Source organism: Macrobrachium nipponense, chromosome 5, assembly GCF_015104395.2.
Source record: "Macrobrachium nipponense isolate FS-2020 chromosome 5, ASM1510439v2, whole genome shotgun sequence".
In the NCBI taxonomy this organism is placed as follows: domain Eukaryota; kingdom Metazoa; phylum Arthropoda; class Malacostraca; order Decapoda; family Palaemonidae; genus Macrobrachium; species Macrobrachium nipponense.
In genome coordinates, this window is record NC_061107.1 from 138,354,004 (window position 1) to 138,375,345 (window position 21,342).

The 21,342-nt window shown below is 41.4% G+C and overlaps 1 protein-coding gene across 1 annotated transcript in view; it reads right to left on the minus strand.

The window, feature by feature from the left end:
• Nucleotides 1-21,342, minus strand: part of LOC135215670 (N-alpha-acetyltransferase 35, NatC auxiliary subunit-like) — a 739,676-nt gene that overhangs the window by 213,165 nt on the left and 505,169 nt on the right. The window contains exons 2-3 of the mRNA XM_064250613.1: nt 14,130-14,203; nt 6,309-6,454 (exon numbers count right to left, since the gene is read on the minus strand). Of these exons, the coding sequence (XP_064106683.1) occupies nt 6,309-6,454; nt 14,130-14,203 (220 nt within the window). The remainder of the gene's footprint in view (nt 1-6,308; nt 6,455-14,129; nt 14,204-21,342) is intronic.

The window sequence follows — 21,342 nt, forward strand, 5'->3', positions numbered from 1 at the left end:
TTTCCGTATTCTACAATCGTTGGGACTGCTAGCTTATCCCATACTTCAGACGGAATGGGAAGGCGGTAAAGTAATTCACAGATGTCAGAGGTGGAGGAACAGTCATTCTTCCTGCCCTATGTCCAGAAACGGCCCACTCCGATTGGTACACTGCAAAATATGCAGCACTGCTTTGCTTTGGCAATGAGACTTGCAATTAATCTTGAAGATCCTCTCGCTTCTTGACAGTCTGAACGCATTCAGACTCAGAGCAGAGAGATTTTAGGTACCTCTCGAATTGAGTGAGGCTGTTAGAGTAGACCGATTCTCTCGGGAAGGGTCAGGGTCCTTGGAAAGTGCTCTCTGAAGGACGTGACCTCTGTGAATCCAGCCTCTCGAAGGCCAACATGGGGCGATCAGCGTCTTCCTCACTCCCTCTGACGCCAGCGATTATCTTATTATATTTCCTAAGCTTTTGAAAAGGGGAAAAGGGCTAACCAACTATCCCCATTCCATACTATAGGATGGCGTCTATTGCTACCGCTCTCGGATCGAGAATAAGGGCGCAACGTAGAGGAAGCTTCTTCGTCTTCAATATTGCAAAGAAATCTACGAAAGGACGTCCCCAAAGTCTCCACAACTCTCGACATACTTCTAAGCGAGGATTACTCAAACGTCAGTAGTTGCTGCCGTCGATCGAGAAGATCCGCACGGACGTGCAATCGTGTAACGAACCTCTTAAGGATCGTTACGTTCCGTGCCTATGCCGATAACATCTCTCTCTTCCTGGGATATGAGAGAGCTGCGGAATTATCCGAGATGATTTGGACCACTCGACCAAAAACTCACTCTTCGAGGAACTGGAGAGCCAACCAAATTGCTTCCAATTCTTTTAGATTATGTGCCAGGACCTCTGTCCGGATGCCTGGCTCCCTCTCAGTATCACCTGAGGTGATCCTTAACCTATTGAGAGACGTTTAGAATTATCTCTAGATCTTTGATGTTATTTCAGTTCTCCTGTAGGAAAAAACTGCAGAGGTCTGAATTGCAGTCTATTCAGGGAAACAAGCTTCTCCAGCGAGGAAATGGTCCCCAGCAGACTCATCCATTCCCTCACTAAGCATGCTTCCTTCCCTAATAAGGCTGCGCTTTGCATAAGCAGGAGAGCATTATTGTAGTGCTATGCTGCGGTAGACTCGTACAGAATTCTGTTACAGTGCGGTAAGCAGCGCCGAACATGTCTAGAGATATCTCTGTTGAAAATTTCTTAGCAAAAGGAAGTCGTTTATTCATGATTACCAGAAATCCCCTCAACCCGAGGCGAAAGTCATGATTGTAGGGCAGAGATACGGTTCGTCAATCAATCCCGCGGGAGAGAGAGACGTAACCGACCGAGCATAACAACGAGCTACCTAAAACTGAGTTGGTGACAGTGTGTGACACTGTGACAGTTACAGGCAGCAGCTTATGTTCACCTTCTCGCAGTCTTATGCCGAGTTGCCAGCTATTCTATTCATCTAAGGAATAGATTTTCCATTATTTGAACAGAAACTCTCAAGTTGGCATATTTAAGCGAAACAGAATTCGCTAAATACAGAAGCTGATTTTGTGTTGTCGTAACATTACGCTTAATTAACCAAATGTTAAATCGGAAACTCCTGGAAAGTTGCCGGGAGTACCGATTAAATATACTGCGTCATCCACAATGACAGCAACCTCTCGTTTCGCACTATTCTGCCTGAGTTACCAGCTACTCTCTTCTACGAAGGAATAGGTTTGTTACTATTATCGATCATAAGGAAATTCTCAAGCAGGCATATTTGAGCGAAACATAATTCGCTAGATGCAGAAGCTGAGTTGGTGTTGTTGTAACAATACCTTTAAGCATTGTCCTTACACCGGAAACTCCTGGAAGTTTGCAGGAAGGACCGATTAAATACACTTAAAATAACAGTCCTTTCGGTTGCCATCTGTAGAGGTAACTACGATATGCGTATATGACTTGAACTTTACATTAGTAATATGACGCAAAGATAAAATACATAAGTATTGCAGTCACTTGAACATCTAATTCTCTACTACATTCTTTCCTCGACGAGGAAGAGAGAGAGAATGGAAATCGACTGTCTTCGTTCTCTTTGCCAAGAGAAGGAATTAATATTATTCAAATGGAAATCCTCAAGTGAGAACCGAAGATCGAAAAGGAAAGTTCAAGCTTCTTATGATATTGGACATAAGACTTCATGGACGTAGTCTATAAGTCTTTTTCCTGGATGAGCCTCTGACTAATGAATGAGAGCTCTTTCGAAATTTTGTTACTTATCCGCTTATGCGATAAAATGTTATTAAGAACTTTGTCAATGAGAACTAACCCAATTGCATGACGGAAAGTAATCCAGGAATTCGAGCATATAGCCTTCCCGATTCCCGCAGAAATCGAGGAAGGGGCAGGATTCCTGATTAGAGACTGGGCTTACGACAGGAAGGACCTTAATGTTCCCCTTCGGCAGCGCAATCCCGAAAGCAGACAAGGCGTTTTATGACACCGAAATCTGCTTGCAGTTTTCCTGGAATTCATCAAGTGATGGATTCTATTGAACGCTCCCTTCGTAGAAAGCGTAGACATCTTGACGAGACCAAACTCCTTCCTCTTCTTCGACGACGCCCTCTTGAAGAGCGTTCTTGCAGGAATCCTGCCGAACGTCTTGATGCGTAGGACGCCTATCGTTCTGAAGAACGTCCTGGCAAGTGCTCTACCTAGTGTCATGACGTGTAGGATGCCGAGCGTTTTCAAAAGCGTCCTCGCTAGCGTCCTGGCGAGCGTCCAGATGTGTAAGACATCGAGCGTCTTCCAAAAAGCTTATCAATGTTTATGACGTCGAGCGTCTTCTGAAAGGCCACCCGAAAAGCGTCCTGGAGAGCCGCACGCTGCTCCTGAAGTGTGAGAGCACTATAGGAAGACGTAAGGCTATCGTCTCCAAGACGGCCTTAAAGACCTTCGTTACCTTCTAACAAAGACGGTGGCCGCCTGTGCAACATCTTGCGTCTTAGTAATGCAAATGAACATATCCAGAAACGCGCTCAAAAAAAAAGGAACGCCGAGCGTTCCGAAAGGCATCCTCGCGAGGTGCTTGCCGAACGTCCTGATTGCATTCTTTGAGCGTCTTGAAGAGCGTCCGGAAAAGAAGAGCGACGAACATCAAGGGAAGCGTCATAGTGAATGACGTGCGTCAACACGAGTAACTTGAGAGGCTTCCTGGCGAGGGGAGAGCCGCTCATGAAACGCGAGCGTCCTAAGCATAAGTACGGTGATCGTCATCAGGACGAGTCTTAAGGACGTTCGCCACTCTTGACAAAAACGACGGCCGGCTGTGCGACATCTTGCGTCTTTGTCACGCTCATCGACACTGCAGAAGGGCATTTAAAAGGACGCCTGTGTGTTCTTGGGTATGAGGAATTCTTTGCCCTTCTCCTGTCGAAAACTAGGATAGTCTGTCCAGTGTCATCTCTGTCCGCTGACAGAGCGTCCCTTAGGGACGAGTAAGATGCGTCTTGGCGAGCTGTTTGACTATGCAAATCAGCTTGCCGGACGTCAAGCTTATGAGCTTGAACAATATCCCGTTTCGTAGTAAAGCGAACGTCACATAACGTATACATAGCGCCATGAGGGGAGGGGAGCGTCTTGGAAAGCAAGAAAACAATCCTTGCTACAAGAGTAATGACGTTCCTTCCTCTCGATAGAGCGTTGAATGTCTCGAAAGGCGTCCTCGTGAGGGTCCTGCCTTAAGGACATTTTAATCTCTTGACCAAGACGACAGCCGCCTGTGCGACATTTTGCGTCTTGTCACGCTTATCGATATTAAGTCAAGCCGAAGGGACGCCAGATCAGTACTCTGACGCTCCCTCCTGACGAGAGAGAGGACGTGAAGCATCCTCTTCTCTAAAGCTTCTTTTTTTAGAGGGCGCGAGTCCTTTCGAGAGCTCCAACCTTGCGGGGAGGACGCCTCGGAGGACGAGAAGCAATCTTTCACGATTCGTGCACGTGCACGATCTTTGGCAGCCTTATCCTGCCGAAGGGACGCCAGATCGGTGGGGGGTTCCTGTAACCCTCCTTCGGTTTTCAACTTGCCCCCTCCCTGGTCCTGGGAGTCCGACAGAGGTTTAGACCTAGAGGCGTTATAGGACCGATCTGACGCCCCCTCCACAACACTAGGGGCAAAATCAACATCACTACACTCACAACACTGATTGGAGAGCGAGCACTTTTTCAAGCTTACTTGATGTAATCCACCATAATAGAAAGGGCATTACCTCTCACAGGCACTTCCTCTAGGCCCGTAAGCCATACCACAGGGTTAGGCAAAATAAAGTCTACTGGAGGTTAGTAGGTTCATTATCCTAACTTCTGTTACTGTGGAGGAAGACCTCCTGATTCTATCACGCTCTAATTTGCGTACATACGAATCATACGTCTTCTTTCGGAATCAGTCAACATTACACTAATTACATTGATCTTTCAACAAAGAAAACATGTAAACGTCATGTATACTAAGCGAGTGTCTACCGAAGGTTTCGGTAGCCTCCCCTTACCCGTTGCAGACAACAAAGTCTGAAACTAGGCTAACTAGATTCAGACATCATATGCAATGAAAAAAAAAAAAAAATTAAATTAATTTATGATAGCGTATGCCTAGCCACAAATCCAAGTCAATCATTCAAAAAAAGTAGGATACTTAAGCGGCTAATGAAGTTTCAAAATCCTAGGCGGAGGTAATGGAAACAGGTGTTTTCACTACCGCGACAGAGAAAAATCTGAATAGAAAATGGGAATGATTCCTGATATCCGCCTCCCAGCGGCGGGAAATGGGTACTAAACCACCTGGCCGCACATGCGTGTGCCGGGAGTTTTGAAATTCTGTCGGACTTCGGAGAATACAGCTATATATATATCTGACGGGTAAGTTTCATGAACAAAACATCTTCCTCCACTAAACTCTTCTCTAAATCTTTCTTCACTATCATTCCGCTTATTTCTCCTCAAACTATATTTCTTCCACTGGGCAGGTAACCAAAAGACATTCAATACATCCTAAATACAGTAAACGTTCCTAGCTTCTTCACAATCGACACACAGAATGAGAGATAATGGTTAACAGAGTCATGAATTGTGTACACACTCAATTACATAAAGGACAATTACCACGATCATTGTTATGAGGAGACAGATTTATTAGGAATCTTTATTCCAATTAACTAAAATATTACTAATTCACTATACTAGTAATTTCTTTAATGAATTGATATTATTGTTATTTACATTAATATTATTTGAAAATTAGTAGATCATTTATTTATTATACGGAAAACATACATGTCAGTAAGAGAGAGAGAGAGGAGAGAGGAGAGAGAGAGAGAGAGAGAGAGAGAGAGAGAGAGAGAGAGAGAGAGAGAGAGAGAGAGAGAATTATTATCTTTATTATTTAATATAATTTAATATTATTAAACTTAAAACAGCATATTAACCAATATTAATATTTGAAAATTAGTAAATCATACTTGTATCATAAAAATGTATTGAGTCATAAAAATAACATCAAAATACACTCAAATTAGTGGATATTTATCGACGCAAAAGCATGCGAATGAGCGAGTCCTCCCGCGAATAATTTTTGGATAGGTCCCGCAGAAAAATCCTTGAATAGATGAGTCCACAAATCTCGAGAAACAAAAAAAGAAAGATCCCACCAGGAAATTGTGAATAACAATGGGTCTTCACGCCTACTGGATGGTAGTTACTGCCTAACCACCTTGTTCCAGAATTCTAATGGCCATGTTGCAGCTTCATAGTAAGTAATTCCTATAGTAAAGGACCAATGGTTTGTATGTTGTGAAGGACATAGGTTTAAAAAAAAAGAAAAACACTATGCTGATATAGCTTGTAGTAATGTTCAAAGTAAACTGACAAAATAAGGTAAACATACATCACAATAAATGTTACCTTCTATCTTTCAAAGATATAAATCTTAATGACCTAGGATCACTTAGATTACTTTCTGATATACAATTTACAACTTGAATTAGCAACCTGCTATAGTATTGTGTAGATGAAGCCATAAATGAAGTTTAAAATAATTTGCTTAAAAGCCTTGCGCAGTATTTTTCATGCATGAAAGCTGTGAAAGCATACAACAGGGAATCATGATTATAGTACAGTATTAACCCTTGATAAGATGGAATGTTTTGATTACCACACTAGAATTAAAAAAAGGTTCATATATTCCACATCTGACATTAACACGAATCACTGTATTTACTTAATACGTACTAACCTTCACTGCCTGATCAAAATTGAGGACTTTTTTCCCTCTATTACACATCATTCCTGCATCCATCTTGGGGTCCATCATCTCAATGGCTGACATTGCTTCAAACAGGCCGAAGATATCATCATGCAATAATTCACCCAACTGAAGGTCTAGAAAATTGGAAAAACAAAATCGGTAATACTATTAACAAGAGATCAGAGAAAGCATTAGTGAAGGTATATTTATTTTTATTTATATATCAAGCTAATTAGCACAAAAATTGTTGCAGTTTACAATCTTTTCATAATACAACATAATTCATTCATGAGTATGAGAGAGAGACATCCAAGGAGAGACCTTTCCAATGGCTCTCTGTTGCAACCTGGGAAGCCACAACAGGTTGAACTGAGGGGGTGACTGCTCATGGGCAGACCCTACCAACCTCCCTTGGGTTACCAGTTTGACTCCTCCCCTGTACTGGGGAGTGTGACAGTGACCTTTGCCTAGGAGAGTTGATGGGACAAACAGCCACCTCCTCCACTGACAAAACACTATTTCTTGAAAATCAATACCATATTTTATAACCCAGAATCAATTGGTTTGGTAGAATGGATGAATAAGAAAGTGTTAATGTCCTACGAGTTACACTCAAGGGTATGGATCCGAACTGGATTATAGCGGTTCTCGCGGTTTTAAATACCCTTATCATTTATATCATGTATCTATAGAAATGATACCGCAAGTAGCCTTATACGGTACGCCCGCTAGAACACTTCTCCACATATTCAAGCCTACCACTAATTTATCAAATATAAAGTATTATGGATACAAGCGTAAGTCGATATAATATACTTTGTAAGAAGCTGGAAGAGTTACAAATTATAATGAAAAGGAATCACGATAAAGCCACTAAACAAAACATAATCATATGCAGTAGGTGCTCATAAAATATCCAAATATATATATATGAAGGTTTGAACTCTAACTTAACGCCTAAGTTTAGTAGCCCATTCAGTATTCTAGGGATATTAACGACAAATAGGCTAAAAGTTCAAACACATATCAAAACCTACTTGCATACTGTTGGTTCTAATGGTTTATATTCGTAGTCAATGAAAAAAAAAATTTTAAAGTAAGAAAGGCTACAAGTGAAAATGTATACCTATATGTATAATCCTATATGATTCTTACAGGGTAAATAATATACTAATATAAAATTTGTATGGAAACTCTTTTTCATTAGTTTTGAATAAGGAATATCTAATTTAACATAATTACTTATATATATTGTACTATTTGCAGGTTTCCAACATGAAACTTATATTGTTCAAGTCTGGTACTGTTTTTTCAGACATTCTTCTCGCGTGGGTGGAGTGTTAAAACAAAAAATATCCAATTAATACATGGCTTTATCATTTGAAAGTACTAAGGTCGTATTTATTACAGCGAGTAACGTAACTCTTAAAGCTGGCTTGCGCGCAGTTTCTTGCCAGGTGATGATGTCATCAATCCTAAAAGTGCCTAGCGCGTTTTGCTGAATCATCGTATCAATCGCACATGCATCATTGTTCCTTTTAACCCCGATAATCGGCTTGCACAGGCTTCATCTGTAGATGTGTTGTTGTCTTGTGTTTGGAATGCTTAGCTCGTGAACTTCTCATGTGCACTGCAGGTTGTTAGGTACAAGAGTCGTATCCTATTCTTATCCGCGGTGATCAATGCAAGATTAGTTAAAGAATTGCAAATCGTTTTAGAATTAATGAACAAAATAAGCGAATAGAATTTCTATAACATCAAAATGAATTAATTTTTTCTGAACTTCATAGACAATTAGGGTCAATAAATCACCTTATGGCATTGGTAAACGGGCATTTTAGTAGTATCAGATTATGGATATGAAATATTTACTTGCAACATTAGCATATTACAATTCAAGTAGATCATATTCATGGGAATATGTCACATTTTCTTGAAAAATCCAAAGTTTATATAGAAATTAGTTACATAGTGGGTTCTTTCGTTGCATCTCTTGCCTATTAAAGTTTTAACATTAACCTAAGAGGATGCGCGCAAGAAACTTGAATATGAACTTTTGTTAGGGGCACATAGGATTGGATTTTATCACAGCTTAATTTCAGTAAGCATAGAGACTTACAGAATCATGATTAATATCCTCTTCGATTCTTATGTTGCCTGGCAATCTTACAAATAGCTCCGTTTCCCAATTCTTTGTCTAGTTGCTTACTACCAGTAATATCGAATTTTCTTTGGGATTCATATTGATATCTGTTAATATGGATATTTTTACGGTTGTCAGAGACCTGGATAGGCTCACTCATTGTTATAATGCCATGGGTAACAAAGTTTGTACAGCTGACTCTTTTGAATTCCATAAAATATCAGCGAATTCATGTGAGTTAAGTCTAGTCCTTAACGGCTCTCTCCCTCCCATATTTCGAAGTTGTCTGAATTTACTTTGCTCTTGTGATAAGTATAATTTCACTTACAGGCTGATTAACAAAACCTGGTTACACCTTGCAGTAGGAGAGTTTCACGTCGCTTGCCCGGACAGATCGTCTCCAACTTCAAAAAACCGTTCGTCACTGCGGACAACTGCAGTGGAGTAACGACCGCTTACAATGTAAAGGGAATAAGCACCATCATAAGTGAACAGGCTTATTTCGTGGATCTCCTGGACCGTCACCTGTATCCCAGCGTTAATTTCGTTTTTAATGCGGAATGGTCCAACAGCTGTCGGAATTGACTACAAAGGAACATACTTCCAATAATAACGACCAAGGAGGGTATTCAATTCTACGTTTGCTAGCACAGGCCTTGTGCTGGGGATGATTTTATTAATCGAGAACGTATTTGTATGGCATAGGATGCAGAGAACAAGTGTGGATGCAAAATAGGACGTTGGACCCTGCCCAGACAATTTTCCGTTGTTTTAGAACCATTTGGAATTGGCCATTTCATTTGTCTCTAGGTGGTTGTCTGGAACTGCGTAATGGGCGAAAAGTTGTTCGAACACTAGTTAAATGAGTAGTAGGTATCTCCTTGGCTATGTGTTCCATATATAAAGTATCAGTAAAGGATCAGAATCTGTATCAGTACCATATGTAAAGTATCAGTAAATAACAGAATCTGTACAGTATCACAATCGTTATATATCTATCAGCATGCTTATTTGAAGAATATAGAAGTTAATCAATGAATCGATACATATCTGTGCATATACGTACTGAGAATCTATTTAAAGTGCACCTAGATTAATCACTTAGATTAGTCATATATGTTAATCATTTGTATTATGTGCGCCTATATTGATCATACTTATATGAATCAATATATATATATGTATAAATAAATCAGGTAGCCTATAATCAATCTGTTACCTTGTATCTTACCAATAACTGCAGTTAGTATATGAGTTAATATATGATTTTTATAATGTAAATCTTTGTTATGCAATTATCAGAAGTACATTAGTATTTTCTGTAGCACATGTATCTTCATGAGTAGCAGTAAAAAACTATATCATTATATATCATGTGATCATTATTATTTACGAATATTATCATATGCATATGTCTTACATCTTATTACGAGAATTTGTATTTGTGTACACCATGAATTTTTTTTTACTTATAAGTATTTCTATATACGTATCTGATTTTTTACATATAACTAATTGAATATCATTCCTTAACCACTTGCTGGTAACTATGGGTTAACTATATGTTCACATTAATGTCTGTATCACACTCCTATGGGTCAAATGCAAGTCAAACTTTATGCCTTGAGTAATGTTCAGTGTTTGATTTTGTAGCTGACCGAGCAATAATGAAAGTGTTACATAATAAAATATATGGAATGTGTGTTATTCCATATATAAATAAGCCGATGACCCAAGGGGTCACTGATGAGATACCAAGGAGTGTGATAGGGACCAATAAAAGAATGCAAGCTAAGCCTTGGCGTGTTGTATCAGCGTCCTGGTTTGCATTCGCCTGTGGTAATCAAATCCATTGTGGTGTAAAACAGGTCACAGTGCTTTCGCCTGAGAACATGTTGACCTATAACCCACAGACGACTGCGTGACTTCCTCTCATATGTTCGTCTGTCTGTATGTTAGTATGCTGAGCTAGCTTTGCTCTCCTATGATTTTGTAAATGCATTGTAACTCAGAACTCTACTTCCTCTCCTAGAATCAAGTTCTCTGAACCACACTTCTTGCCTCTACTCAAGAGATGTAGTTTCGCAAATATATTGTTAAGTTTATCATCATGAGTTTGAAACGTCTTCGCCTTTATACTTAAAGAAGATACTGACTTAGAAATTATTGTCGCAATCGATGATACTCCGAGGAAGGGAAGTATACAAACAGATACTTGCATATGACGTCGCAGGTCTTAATAACCCACAGGGCGCCTTGTTATACAAAGGCACAGCCCTACAAATACATTAAGAAGGCTTATTTCATGAAAGCTTTCTTGGGTTGATCTTTCTGTAGCTATTAATTTCTTCCAAATAGAAATTAATTAAAATTAATTTCACATGAATGACTAAACCTACTACCATAAGCATATTATAAGTGGCTGAAAGGATAAGAAATATGAAAGTGACGTTCTTGTTTAATTCTATTTCAGAATTTTTTTTTTTTTAATAAATTCCTACTGCTTTAATCAGGGGTTGCTCTTTGACAGCTACAACAATCATACAGGGTGTAACACGAGTGTATGCAAATATTGTGGGAAATGAAAGATAAAAGTATCTTTGAACAGAAAATATTTTATAAACATGCATTTTAAGGCTTCCGTTGTCGGTGAGGGGAATTTTAAGAAAACCATTATCATTAGTGATGGTTTCATGTGATGGAGTTTGTAGCGAGAAGTCAGATCAGGTCGCCTGAGATGTGGAGGGGAGCGGAAGTACCATATAGGAGTGATGGAGGGATTAGGCCAATGTTAATAAAGTATCTCCCAATAAAATGTATTCTTTAGGTTTTGAAGAAAAAAAATGCATGCATCATTGAACCTGTTTCCCTCCCTATCTGTGGTATTCACTGAACACCAATAAAAAATAAAACAAAAAGTAAGCCTAACTGAATCTCTCATCCATCAAAGGTAAGTTTGCTTATTCATTGGACACCCATCAAAAATTTCAAATGCATTCTAAACAATCTCTTTCTCTCCATCTAAACTACTATTCATCAGACACCAGTCATAAGCGTAGAGCTAGTCATGATTCCTGGTTCAGCAATATTGTGACGAGGCGCTAGAATTAAAAATTTAAAAATTAATGTTGCTCAGCAACACTTCCACTTCTGTATTGTCTTGCTCTCTTGTGGTCCTTCTAGGAGTTCCACATCTAGGCCCATGTCCTAATCTTTGCCGTTCTCTAAACAATTTGATTCATCTCTGTATGATTCTCTCCGGTATATTAAGCTTTCTTGATATCTCTCTAACAGGAACTTGCACCGAATGAAGTGCAATAATTATTGTCTCTCATGCAGCGAGGGATGTTTCTTAGACTGATAAATGACATGTTGACATTAGATTCCCGCACACATAGCGACATCCAAAGCAGAGTGAGGTCGCATGGTTCACAATGTTAGGTTATAATTTTTTTTTTTTTTTAATTTGATAGCATTTTGTGAGTTTCCAATGTTTTCTGTAAACTTTAACAAATGAAATCGTTCAACTACCTTCCACTTAATATTAAAATGATAATGTAAGGACCATGTTTATGCGATACTACTAGTGATAGGTGTCTCCTATCTATTTGGTAATGTATGTATATCAGTGGTTGTAACCAGCGGACGTACGGGTCCGGAGACATATATAAGGAGATTACAACAACTATGTACTAGCAACCACTCCTTACCAACCAATCCCCCCCCTTTGGAAAGATAGATACTCTAGTGGCCGTTCGTTGGTAGGATTACTTACACCGCGAGCTAGCTAGGCAGCGCCGGACAGGACTGGTGCATAAAGGGGGGGGGGGGGGGGGTCTGGAGGGAGATGTGGACAATCGTGAACGCCTGGCCACACCCAAGCAACCGATCAGTGGCCACCACCTTACAGGAGCTGTAACTAGCCTACTACTAAAGGGAGCAGAAGACGGTAGGCCAACTGGCACCCTAAAGAAGGCTAGGCCAAGGCAATACACAACAAAACAAACATAAAATAATGATGAGGAATCACTGGAAGAATTGCGAAAGAGGAACAATAAGGGGGAAAAGGATATACCCAGCAGGGACCCAGCCTAACCCTCCGAGATCGGTACGGATCCGGTCAGGTAGGCTAGCTCGGCCTCCAAGGACATCATGACGTGGACGGAAGAAACCCAACAAAACCCTCCAAAATCGAAACTTTCGATCTGGTCAGGTAGGGAGGGTTAGGCCCAACAAACACGACACAAGAGAGACTCTCTATCCTGGACCGCTCTCCCTACAAGCACAGTAGCGCAGGCAGGTGGCGAAATGGAGGTGTCTGAAGGGTGGAGGGGCAGGGTCACTTGATGTACCTTCCAAAACCTAGCCTAGGCCTGGTAGGGTAAGCCAGTATAGGATATGCAAAACTTCCAACTTCACAGTGATATGAATATCATAAATGTGCATAAAATCGAGTGCATAGCTGGCTAACATCGAAATTACAATAAAGCATGCATGCATAAAAATTGCGAGAGAGAGACAGGAATCGCCCTCTCTACAATGCTAGCATACTATAGGCTAACTGGAAGCCCAAATACACTACTCACGTACAATAGGACATAAAAAAGAATACGTACGAAGGGGAACGAACACGCTCCTGAGGAACTGAGGACAAAGCCAAAGGCTAGAAAAAGCAAAATAAACAATTAATAACAGACCCCAGAGGACGTCAGGAGCGAGTTAGAGCCTACGACGTATAGATAAATAACGTAAAATCAGAACTCCAGATATGACAGGAGCTATGAAAATGAAAGGGAATACTAAAAGCGGTAAAAACAGTTAAAACTAAACCGTGAAGTAAATGTAATCATAATCAAACAAAGGGGGAAGAACGCACGCGTCTGATGATGCACCCAAAATGGCGGGTGAAAATAGCGTCACCCCGATACGCGAGAACTAAGGAGGCCAAAAAGGGCTAAAAAGGGGGATGCATCGCGACCACATGAAATAGCAAAACGTAAAATGGAATACTCAACTTGGATGAAGAAACTTGGAGCTCTGCAGCAGAAATGGCTTCAACAAAACACAGAAAAGAAGAGCAGTGAGAGACACCTGCGAACAACAATGCAGCTAAATACAGGAATGACGCCACCAGGCGTGGGTTGTAGTAGTAGCGAGCTGAAGGTAGATGTAGTAGTCCTTTTAACGGAATCTTCTAATTGGCAGAAGACCTGTGATAGTGGCCTCCGCCCCAGTGCTTATTCCGACGCCCTATGGTGTTTGAGCTGAGGGTAGTAACTTCAGCATTCCATTTAGCTTTTTCTCTGGTATATTTAGCATCTATTTATACCTAGAAATGCATGCTAAAGGACTATTTCACCGGGCGACACAGGTCTTCCCCCATAAATAGATTTTTCCTTTGTCAAAATCCCTTTTTTATAACTTCGTTTTGTTCACGTCACTTTTGCCATATGGAAAATAGTTTTACACAATAACATAACATGATGTTCTAAAGATATCAATGACTGTTTTTAACATCATTACATAAGATTTCTTCCATCTTTGAAAAGAAAAACAGATTAATAAGGCATGAATCGTGCATCAGGCAGGTGATCGAAAAATTATGAAACTCTGCCACCACTAGTTTGAGCGTGTACAGTAAAAAAAAAAAAATTAATTAAACTTACCCTTAGTAGCATGGAAAAAGTCTGCAGTTATGTTAACCCAGTTGTATGTAACTTCTGGTCTTGTGGGCATAGTGCTGTAGAAAAACAAAATTTGAAACTATTATACAGAACACCATATGTAACAGCATACAATATCTTTTCAACAACAGGAAAAGTCATGTATGTAATAGTATTACAAACATCCCACAATATATTTTTACAAATTTTGCACCTTGTCTAAAACTTTTGTAGCAAAAGATTTCTTGCTATTTCTCAACTTCAGTACATATTATTTTTTTTTGACAAATATACTTTATAAATTAAACTACTACAGTGGCCTCACAGGTTAATTATATGTATATTACCCAGACAATAATTTCACTCTTCTAGGGACCTAAAGATGGCACTCAATGAAATAAAAACCTCACACTCTGAATCATCTTTGAACTCTTACATAGCTGTCCCAATAAGAAAGGAATATAAGACAATGGTTTGTATCTACAACTGTAAAATGAGGGCGAGGAAGACAAATATGTAGTAGTCCTAGCCAGCAATATGTAAATTTGGGAACTTTAGCGTCCCCAGTGACAATAAGTAATTACCCTGTGTTGTATGGACTTTTTACATAAACAGAGTAAAATGATAGGTTGGTATTAAAAAATAAGACATTTTATAATAAAGTAAATTTTATATATATACTTACCAAGCAACTGCATGGCTATAATTTCTACTTTTGTGGCAGGAGAGTAAGGGGATTACCATCCTCAGTGACCTCTGTTCCTAGCTGTGGTTAAGTTAAGTATATCTTAGTTTTACCAGATCACTGAGCTGATTAACAGCTCTCCTAGGGCTGGCCCGAAGGATTAGATATTTTTACTTGGCTAGGAACCAATTGGTCACCTAGCAACGGGACCTACAGCTTATTGTGGGATCCAAACCACACTATATCGAGAAATTAATTTCTATCACCAGAAATAAATTCCTCTGGTTCCGCACTGACCGAGCCGGGAATCGATCTTCGGATCACCGGATTGGCAGCCAAGAATGGAAACCACTCGTCCAGCGAGGAACTTCCTAGCTGTGGTGAGGGGGAGGAAGATGAAAGGGGTTGGAAGACTCCTCTCCCTCCCTGTCTGGGTTTTGGAGGAGCAGGCTTCCTCCTGACACCAGAAACTAACAATTTAGCTGCCTCCAAAAGACTTGGTTACTAGTCCCCTCGTCCCAATTGTAGGTTTGAATGGCACCAAATGGAGGATGAGAGTCTTGGGGCTCTGATTTTCTCTCAATCTTTGCCTCCACATTACTCTTTGGAAAGAGTAATGATAAGACTACAATTGTGGGACAGCATCATGCCCTCCTAAAGACCAAGTTAGCCCCTAAGGTTGGCATTCCATAGTGACAGAAAAGTCAGTGCATTTCCCTCTAATGATAAAACCTCCTAAACTTCCCCCTCTTGAAACAGCCATCATGGCAAAGCCTGCCAACATGTTCAACCATATGGTGAGGTCATTAGTCACCCTCCAGACTGATGAGTTCAATGAAATAGGACGAGTCTTTGAATCCTCAGGTGCATACATGTAATACCTTTGGCACGTGAGCAGCAGGTAGAGAAGCTCGTTCAATCTCCCCGACAGTGAGGAATTTTTGGACTTGCAGGTCAGAATTAACATGTTCCAATGCACCACTATCAAGCAAGAACCAGGGCAATCTGACTAATGAGACAAGAGGAGCTCCCAAAGGTGACAGGTTCAGAGCTGAGACGGTCTCCCCTAAATTATTATATTCATCGGTGAGCATAATAATCACCTGAAAATGGTGCTCTAGCTTAGCCTGTTGAAGAGGAGCTGGCTCCGTCAGATCTCAGAGGGCATGAGGTGGATTCTCTCCCACAAGAGAGTGAGAGATATGTGCCTTTTTGCTCCCTCGCCAGTTCCTGTGTATGTGGTTGGTACTATGTCTTGAAAAACCACAAGACCTGAAAGAACCACTATCTGAACAGCATTCTGAACCCTTCCCTATACTCATCAGCAGTAGAGTTAGTGAAAGTAAAAAGGGAATGGTCATGTTCACATCCCCTGTATGTGGTAGGCCAAGTGCATGAGAGGTTAAGTGAGAGGGCAGCGCTGGCACGCTAGTGCACCTCCAATGGACACAATTGGAAGAACCCATCATGTTACCTGTCCACAGGTAGTTGATGCCAGCCCTGATGACTAAAAAACAAGTATTTGCTTAAAGCAAAAGCTTGTAAGAAAAATCAAAAGCTCTAGTAGCAAAAGGTAGCAAAGGCCTAGGCAAAAAGTAATTGCTTAAAATCTCATGAATAAAAATTATCACCGTTTGCTACCTTTTGCTTAATGGATTCTGAGCTTTTGCTTAGAGACCCAGCCATGTGCTACTTATGTGTTTTAGACATTTCTAACTGGTAGTCATAGATACGTAGAAGGTCATATGAGTTTTCTGGTTAGTTTGGCTTTGATTACCATTCGTTTCAGGCAGAATGGTTTAGTTCAAATGCAATATGGAACAAGACAATTATAAATATGTACAGTGGTCCCTTGAATTCGCGGGGGATGCGTACCAGACCCCCTGTGAATAGTTGGAGCCCCTATAAAAATGCTTAAAATAAAAATTTGTCGAAAATTGTATTTTTCCTAACTATACAAACCTGAGGTCCTTTAACAATAGGAATATACTTTCAGCGTAGCTGGAATTACGGCCGTTGAATCTTGAACAAGGTGGTCAGGCAGTAACTACCGTGGGGCAGGCTAGCCTGCCCAGATGTAATCACTCCAATATGCCTCTCGGCTCAGGTTCAGATTGAGGGGTGGCATGAGGTGGGCATATTTGTTAAAGGACCTCAGGTTTGTATAGTTAGGAAAAATACAATTTTCGACAAATTGTTATGTATTTGTTCCGATACGTAATACAAACCTTTCGGTCCTTTAACAATAGGAAGACTCACTGATTGGTGGGAGGAATCTGAGTGAGTCTCTAGAACTGACTGGAGTTCTGCACACCTAGGCTACTCCTCCTGGTTGTAAGAGCGAGGAGGAGTGCCCTGCTGCCTCTGACAACTTGATCGGAGTATAGGAGCTGCATGATCAAGATTCAGACTTCTGGCCTTTTCGAAATGAGTGAGGGATCGTGACTCATCCGAAAATGGGCTGTGAAGAATAGTTTGCATTATTGTCAGTCTCCTTCCTCCCCTTGCTAAAGGAAGGAGCAGGATTGCTTCTATGATTCTGATAAGAAACATAAAAAGGATGCTTATGTACTATAGGTTTACCGCATCAATCGTCCGACCAGTCAGTGTGAGTTCGAGACCTATACTCAACCCAAAGGACGAGGAATGGAGAGACAAGGCGTGGAAGGGGAGAGCTAGTCACTCTCGCATCCTTCTTACCCCTACAACTGCACACCATGGACGAGATGCAACTTGTCCTGTTAAGGAGCTGGGTAAGCAAACACATCTTGCAAGCATCCACCACTGGTCCAGGGAAATGAGGTTCCAAGGACCTGTGGGCAGTCCCGGAGGGAAGGAAGGATATGGTTGCTATCCATCTTCCTGTCCGACATATTCTTCGGAGTGATGTCCAGTAACCATGCTGGTCTATCCGTCTGTAGCAAAGTGTCTTGCGTTCGCGGTCTCGTATCCCACTGCAGCGAAGTGTCTCGCAGTCTCGTATCCCACTGCAGCGAAATGTCTCGCGGTCTCGTATCCCACTGCGGTGAAGTCTATTCGTCTCCGTAGTGGATAAAGACACCGACACTCCATAGTGGGTGTCGATGGTTATGGGTATTGGAACACGCTAGTAGGACGAAGTAGTAACTGATCTGGAACAACCTATACAAAGTCCACAGCGTAGCTTGTGACGGTCTTGGACGCTTCGACAGCTGCCGACTGACTGCGTTCGGTTGTGTGAGGCGAGATGTCCAAGCATCCGAGGCGTAGTCACGTGACTCTCACCTTTTGAAGGGTTATGCCGAGAGACCATACAAATCGTCTATCTGTTGCCACTGATGCCGGAAGGCGAGATGATGATTCTCTCAAGGCATGTGCCCAACAGGCGAAAGTCAATTGCCTTCTAGAGACCAAGGTCCTGATGGCAAGATAGTTCTCATAGTACTTGAATCTCAACTAAGGAGAAACGACACTATGTGCTGTTGAAGACGAAGGTGATAGGTGAATGCCGACCTACGTCTTCACAGCCGAATCGAGAGAAGTAACTCTCAAGATTCTGAACGTAGAAAAGTCCCGCTGATGACACCAACCCGCGAAGACGGCTTAATCCCTGTGATTTACAAAGGATTGAAAACGCTAAACCGCTACTTCATTGCTGTTCGGTGAGAAGTCTGAGTTGCAATGAAAGCGGAGCGCTTTCCAGTAATGAAAACACAGGGATTGTACTGCCTGAAGAACCACTTCTCATGGGCTGAATCATCATCTTCTTCTTCCCAGCTTTATCCAGGGAGGACATCTATATACTTGGAAGTAGAGCTGGCAGGGCAGGGAACAGGCGATGTCTTCCGTTATACATCTACAATTCGGGGTGAACAATGAACAATTGCACACCTACAAAAACGAGATATATTTAGAAAACAAACTCAGATGTCTGAAAAAATCATTCCGCATTATCGCAGCGGCAGACTAGGCTACAGACTTCTGTTACCGTGCGATAAACATGATATTGTTAAGATACAATAAAGTTTGTTCATACTTACCTGGCAGATATATATATACTAGCTGTATTCTCTGAAGTCTGACAGAATTTCTAAAACTTACGACACACTTAGTGGGAGATAGGTGGTTAGCACCCATTCCCGCCGCTGGGAGGCGGGTATCAGGAACCATTCCCATTTTCTATCAGATTTTCTATCTCCACTGTCTCTTGAGGGGAGGTGGGTGGGTACTTTAAATATATATATCTGCCAGGTAAGTATGAACAAACTTTATTGTATCTTAACAATATCATTTTGTTCATGAAACTTACCTGTCAGATATATATATAGCTGAATCCCACCTTTGGCGGTGGGAGAGACAGAAAAGGATTTTAGGAAACATATACAGGCGGTCCCCGGGTTACGACGGTTCCGGCTTACGACGTTCCGAGGTTACGACGCTTTTTCTTAAATATTCAATGGAAATTCCGTCCTGGGTTACGACGCTTGTTCCGAGGTTACGACGCTGACGCTTCCGACGCTCCGAGTTAACGACGCTTTTAAAAACGCATGCTATGATAAAAATCCTTTATAGTTTAGCACAGTACATAATAAAAATATGTTTTTGGTTACATTACAACAAAAATTTTGAGGTTATGATGATTTTTGACACTTTTTTTTTTCGTATTTTTTGAATTTTTTTACTGACGCCGCATATGCGGAACTAGTTTGCGGGCGAATGAATACACTAGCTTGGGATGCGCAGTTTAAAACAGTCCAAAAGCGCAAATATAATGAAAAATCATTGCTTGTTTCCAGTACATAATTAAAAAAACTAAGTTTCTGGTTAGATTACAACACAAATTCCAAGGTTACGACGTTTTTGTTATGCTTTTTAACGATACCTCATATGCAGAACTAGTTTTTGAGCGGGAGGTGCATAAATTAATTAACGCTATTAAACTGTATGGTAAATTGACCTGAACAACGACCTCGGACGGTCGAGGACGCCAAGCGTAACAATACGAAAGGACGCCACTTCAATCGCGTGCCTGCCTGCATTCCACTAGGTTGTGTGCTGAGACGTTGCTGAAATTCCTTGCCATTTTCGCTAATTTACAATGGCTCCTAAACGCCAAAGTACTTCCTCCGATGATAGTTCATCCAAGAAGAGGAAGGTCATCACGATGGAGGTCAAATATGACGTGATAAAGCGTTCGGAGAAGGGAGAAACTAACACCGAAATAGGCCGTTCTTTAGGCTTGAGCAGGACCACCGGAGTGGTAACCATTGTGAAGGATAAGGAACGTATTCTGAAGCACGTTAAGGATGCTGCACCGATGAAGTCAACGGTGATAAACGAGAAGCAACGTAGCAGAGCATTGTTGAAATGGAGAAATTGCTCATGATCTGGCTGGAGGACCAGAACCAGCGACGTGTTCCGGTGAGCTTAAGTGTGATCCAGGAGAAGGCTAGAGCGCTGCATGAGGCAGTAGTGAAAAAGTTTGGCGAAGGCAGTGCTGGTGGTGAATTTCCGCGAGTAGAGGTTGGTTTAACCGTTTTAAGGCTCGTGCAAATTTGCATAATGTGAAGCTGCAAGGTGAAGCTGCTAGTGCTGATAGCGAAGCAGCAGAAAGTTTTCCAGGTGGTTTGGCTGAGATAATTAAGGATGGTGGTTACACGGCGACCAAGTCTTTAATGTGGATGAGACTGGATTATTTTGGAAAAGAATGCCAAATCGAACGTACCTTTCCAAGGAGGAGAAGTCAGCACCTGGCCATAAAGCTGGAAAGGAGCGACTGACTTTGCTGTTTGGGGCCAATGCAAGTGGTGATTTGAAACTGAAGCCCTTGCTGGTGTTATTTGGCCGAGAATCCCAGGGCTTTCAAGGGCATTTTCAAGAGTCAACTCCCTGTGATTTGGAAATCTAACAAGAAGGCGTGGGTTACCTTAATGGTCTTCGAAGATTGGTTCAATGACCATTTCGTGCCAGCAGTGGAGCGGTATTTGACTTCGAAGGGTCTGCCTTTTAAGGCCCTCTTAGTCCTGGACAATGCCCCTGGTCACCTTCAAATTTGAGCGACATGCATCCTAATGTGAAGGTGGTGTACCTCCCACCCAATCCACACATCGCTGATACAGCCAATGGACCAGGGAGTAATAGCAAATTTCAAGGCTTACTACCTAGAAGGACCATACGTTTTGCTTTGAGGGCCATAAAAGTAACAAGGAGTTGACACTGAAGCAATTTCTGGAAGGGCTACAACATTGCAGATGCAGTGAAGAACATTGCAAGTGCTTGGGACGAGGTGAAGACGACCACTTTAAATGGGGCCTGGAGGAAACTGTGTCCACAGTTGTGCACAGTTTGAAGGCTTTGACCAGGCAGAAGACGTCGAGACTGTGACGAGGAAGATAGTAGGGCTAAGCAAGAGGCTGCAACTAGATCTTGAACCTGATGATGTAACAGAGCTGCTGGCTTCCCATGGAGAGGAATTGTCTGCAGAGGACTTACTAGAACTTGAACAACAAATGATGAGGAAGAGGAGGCGGCGGCACCAGAGCCAAACCCAGG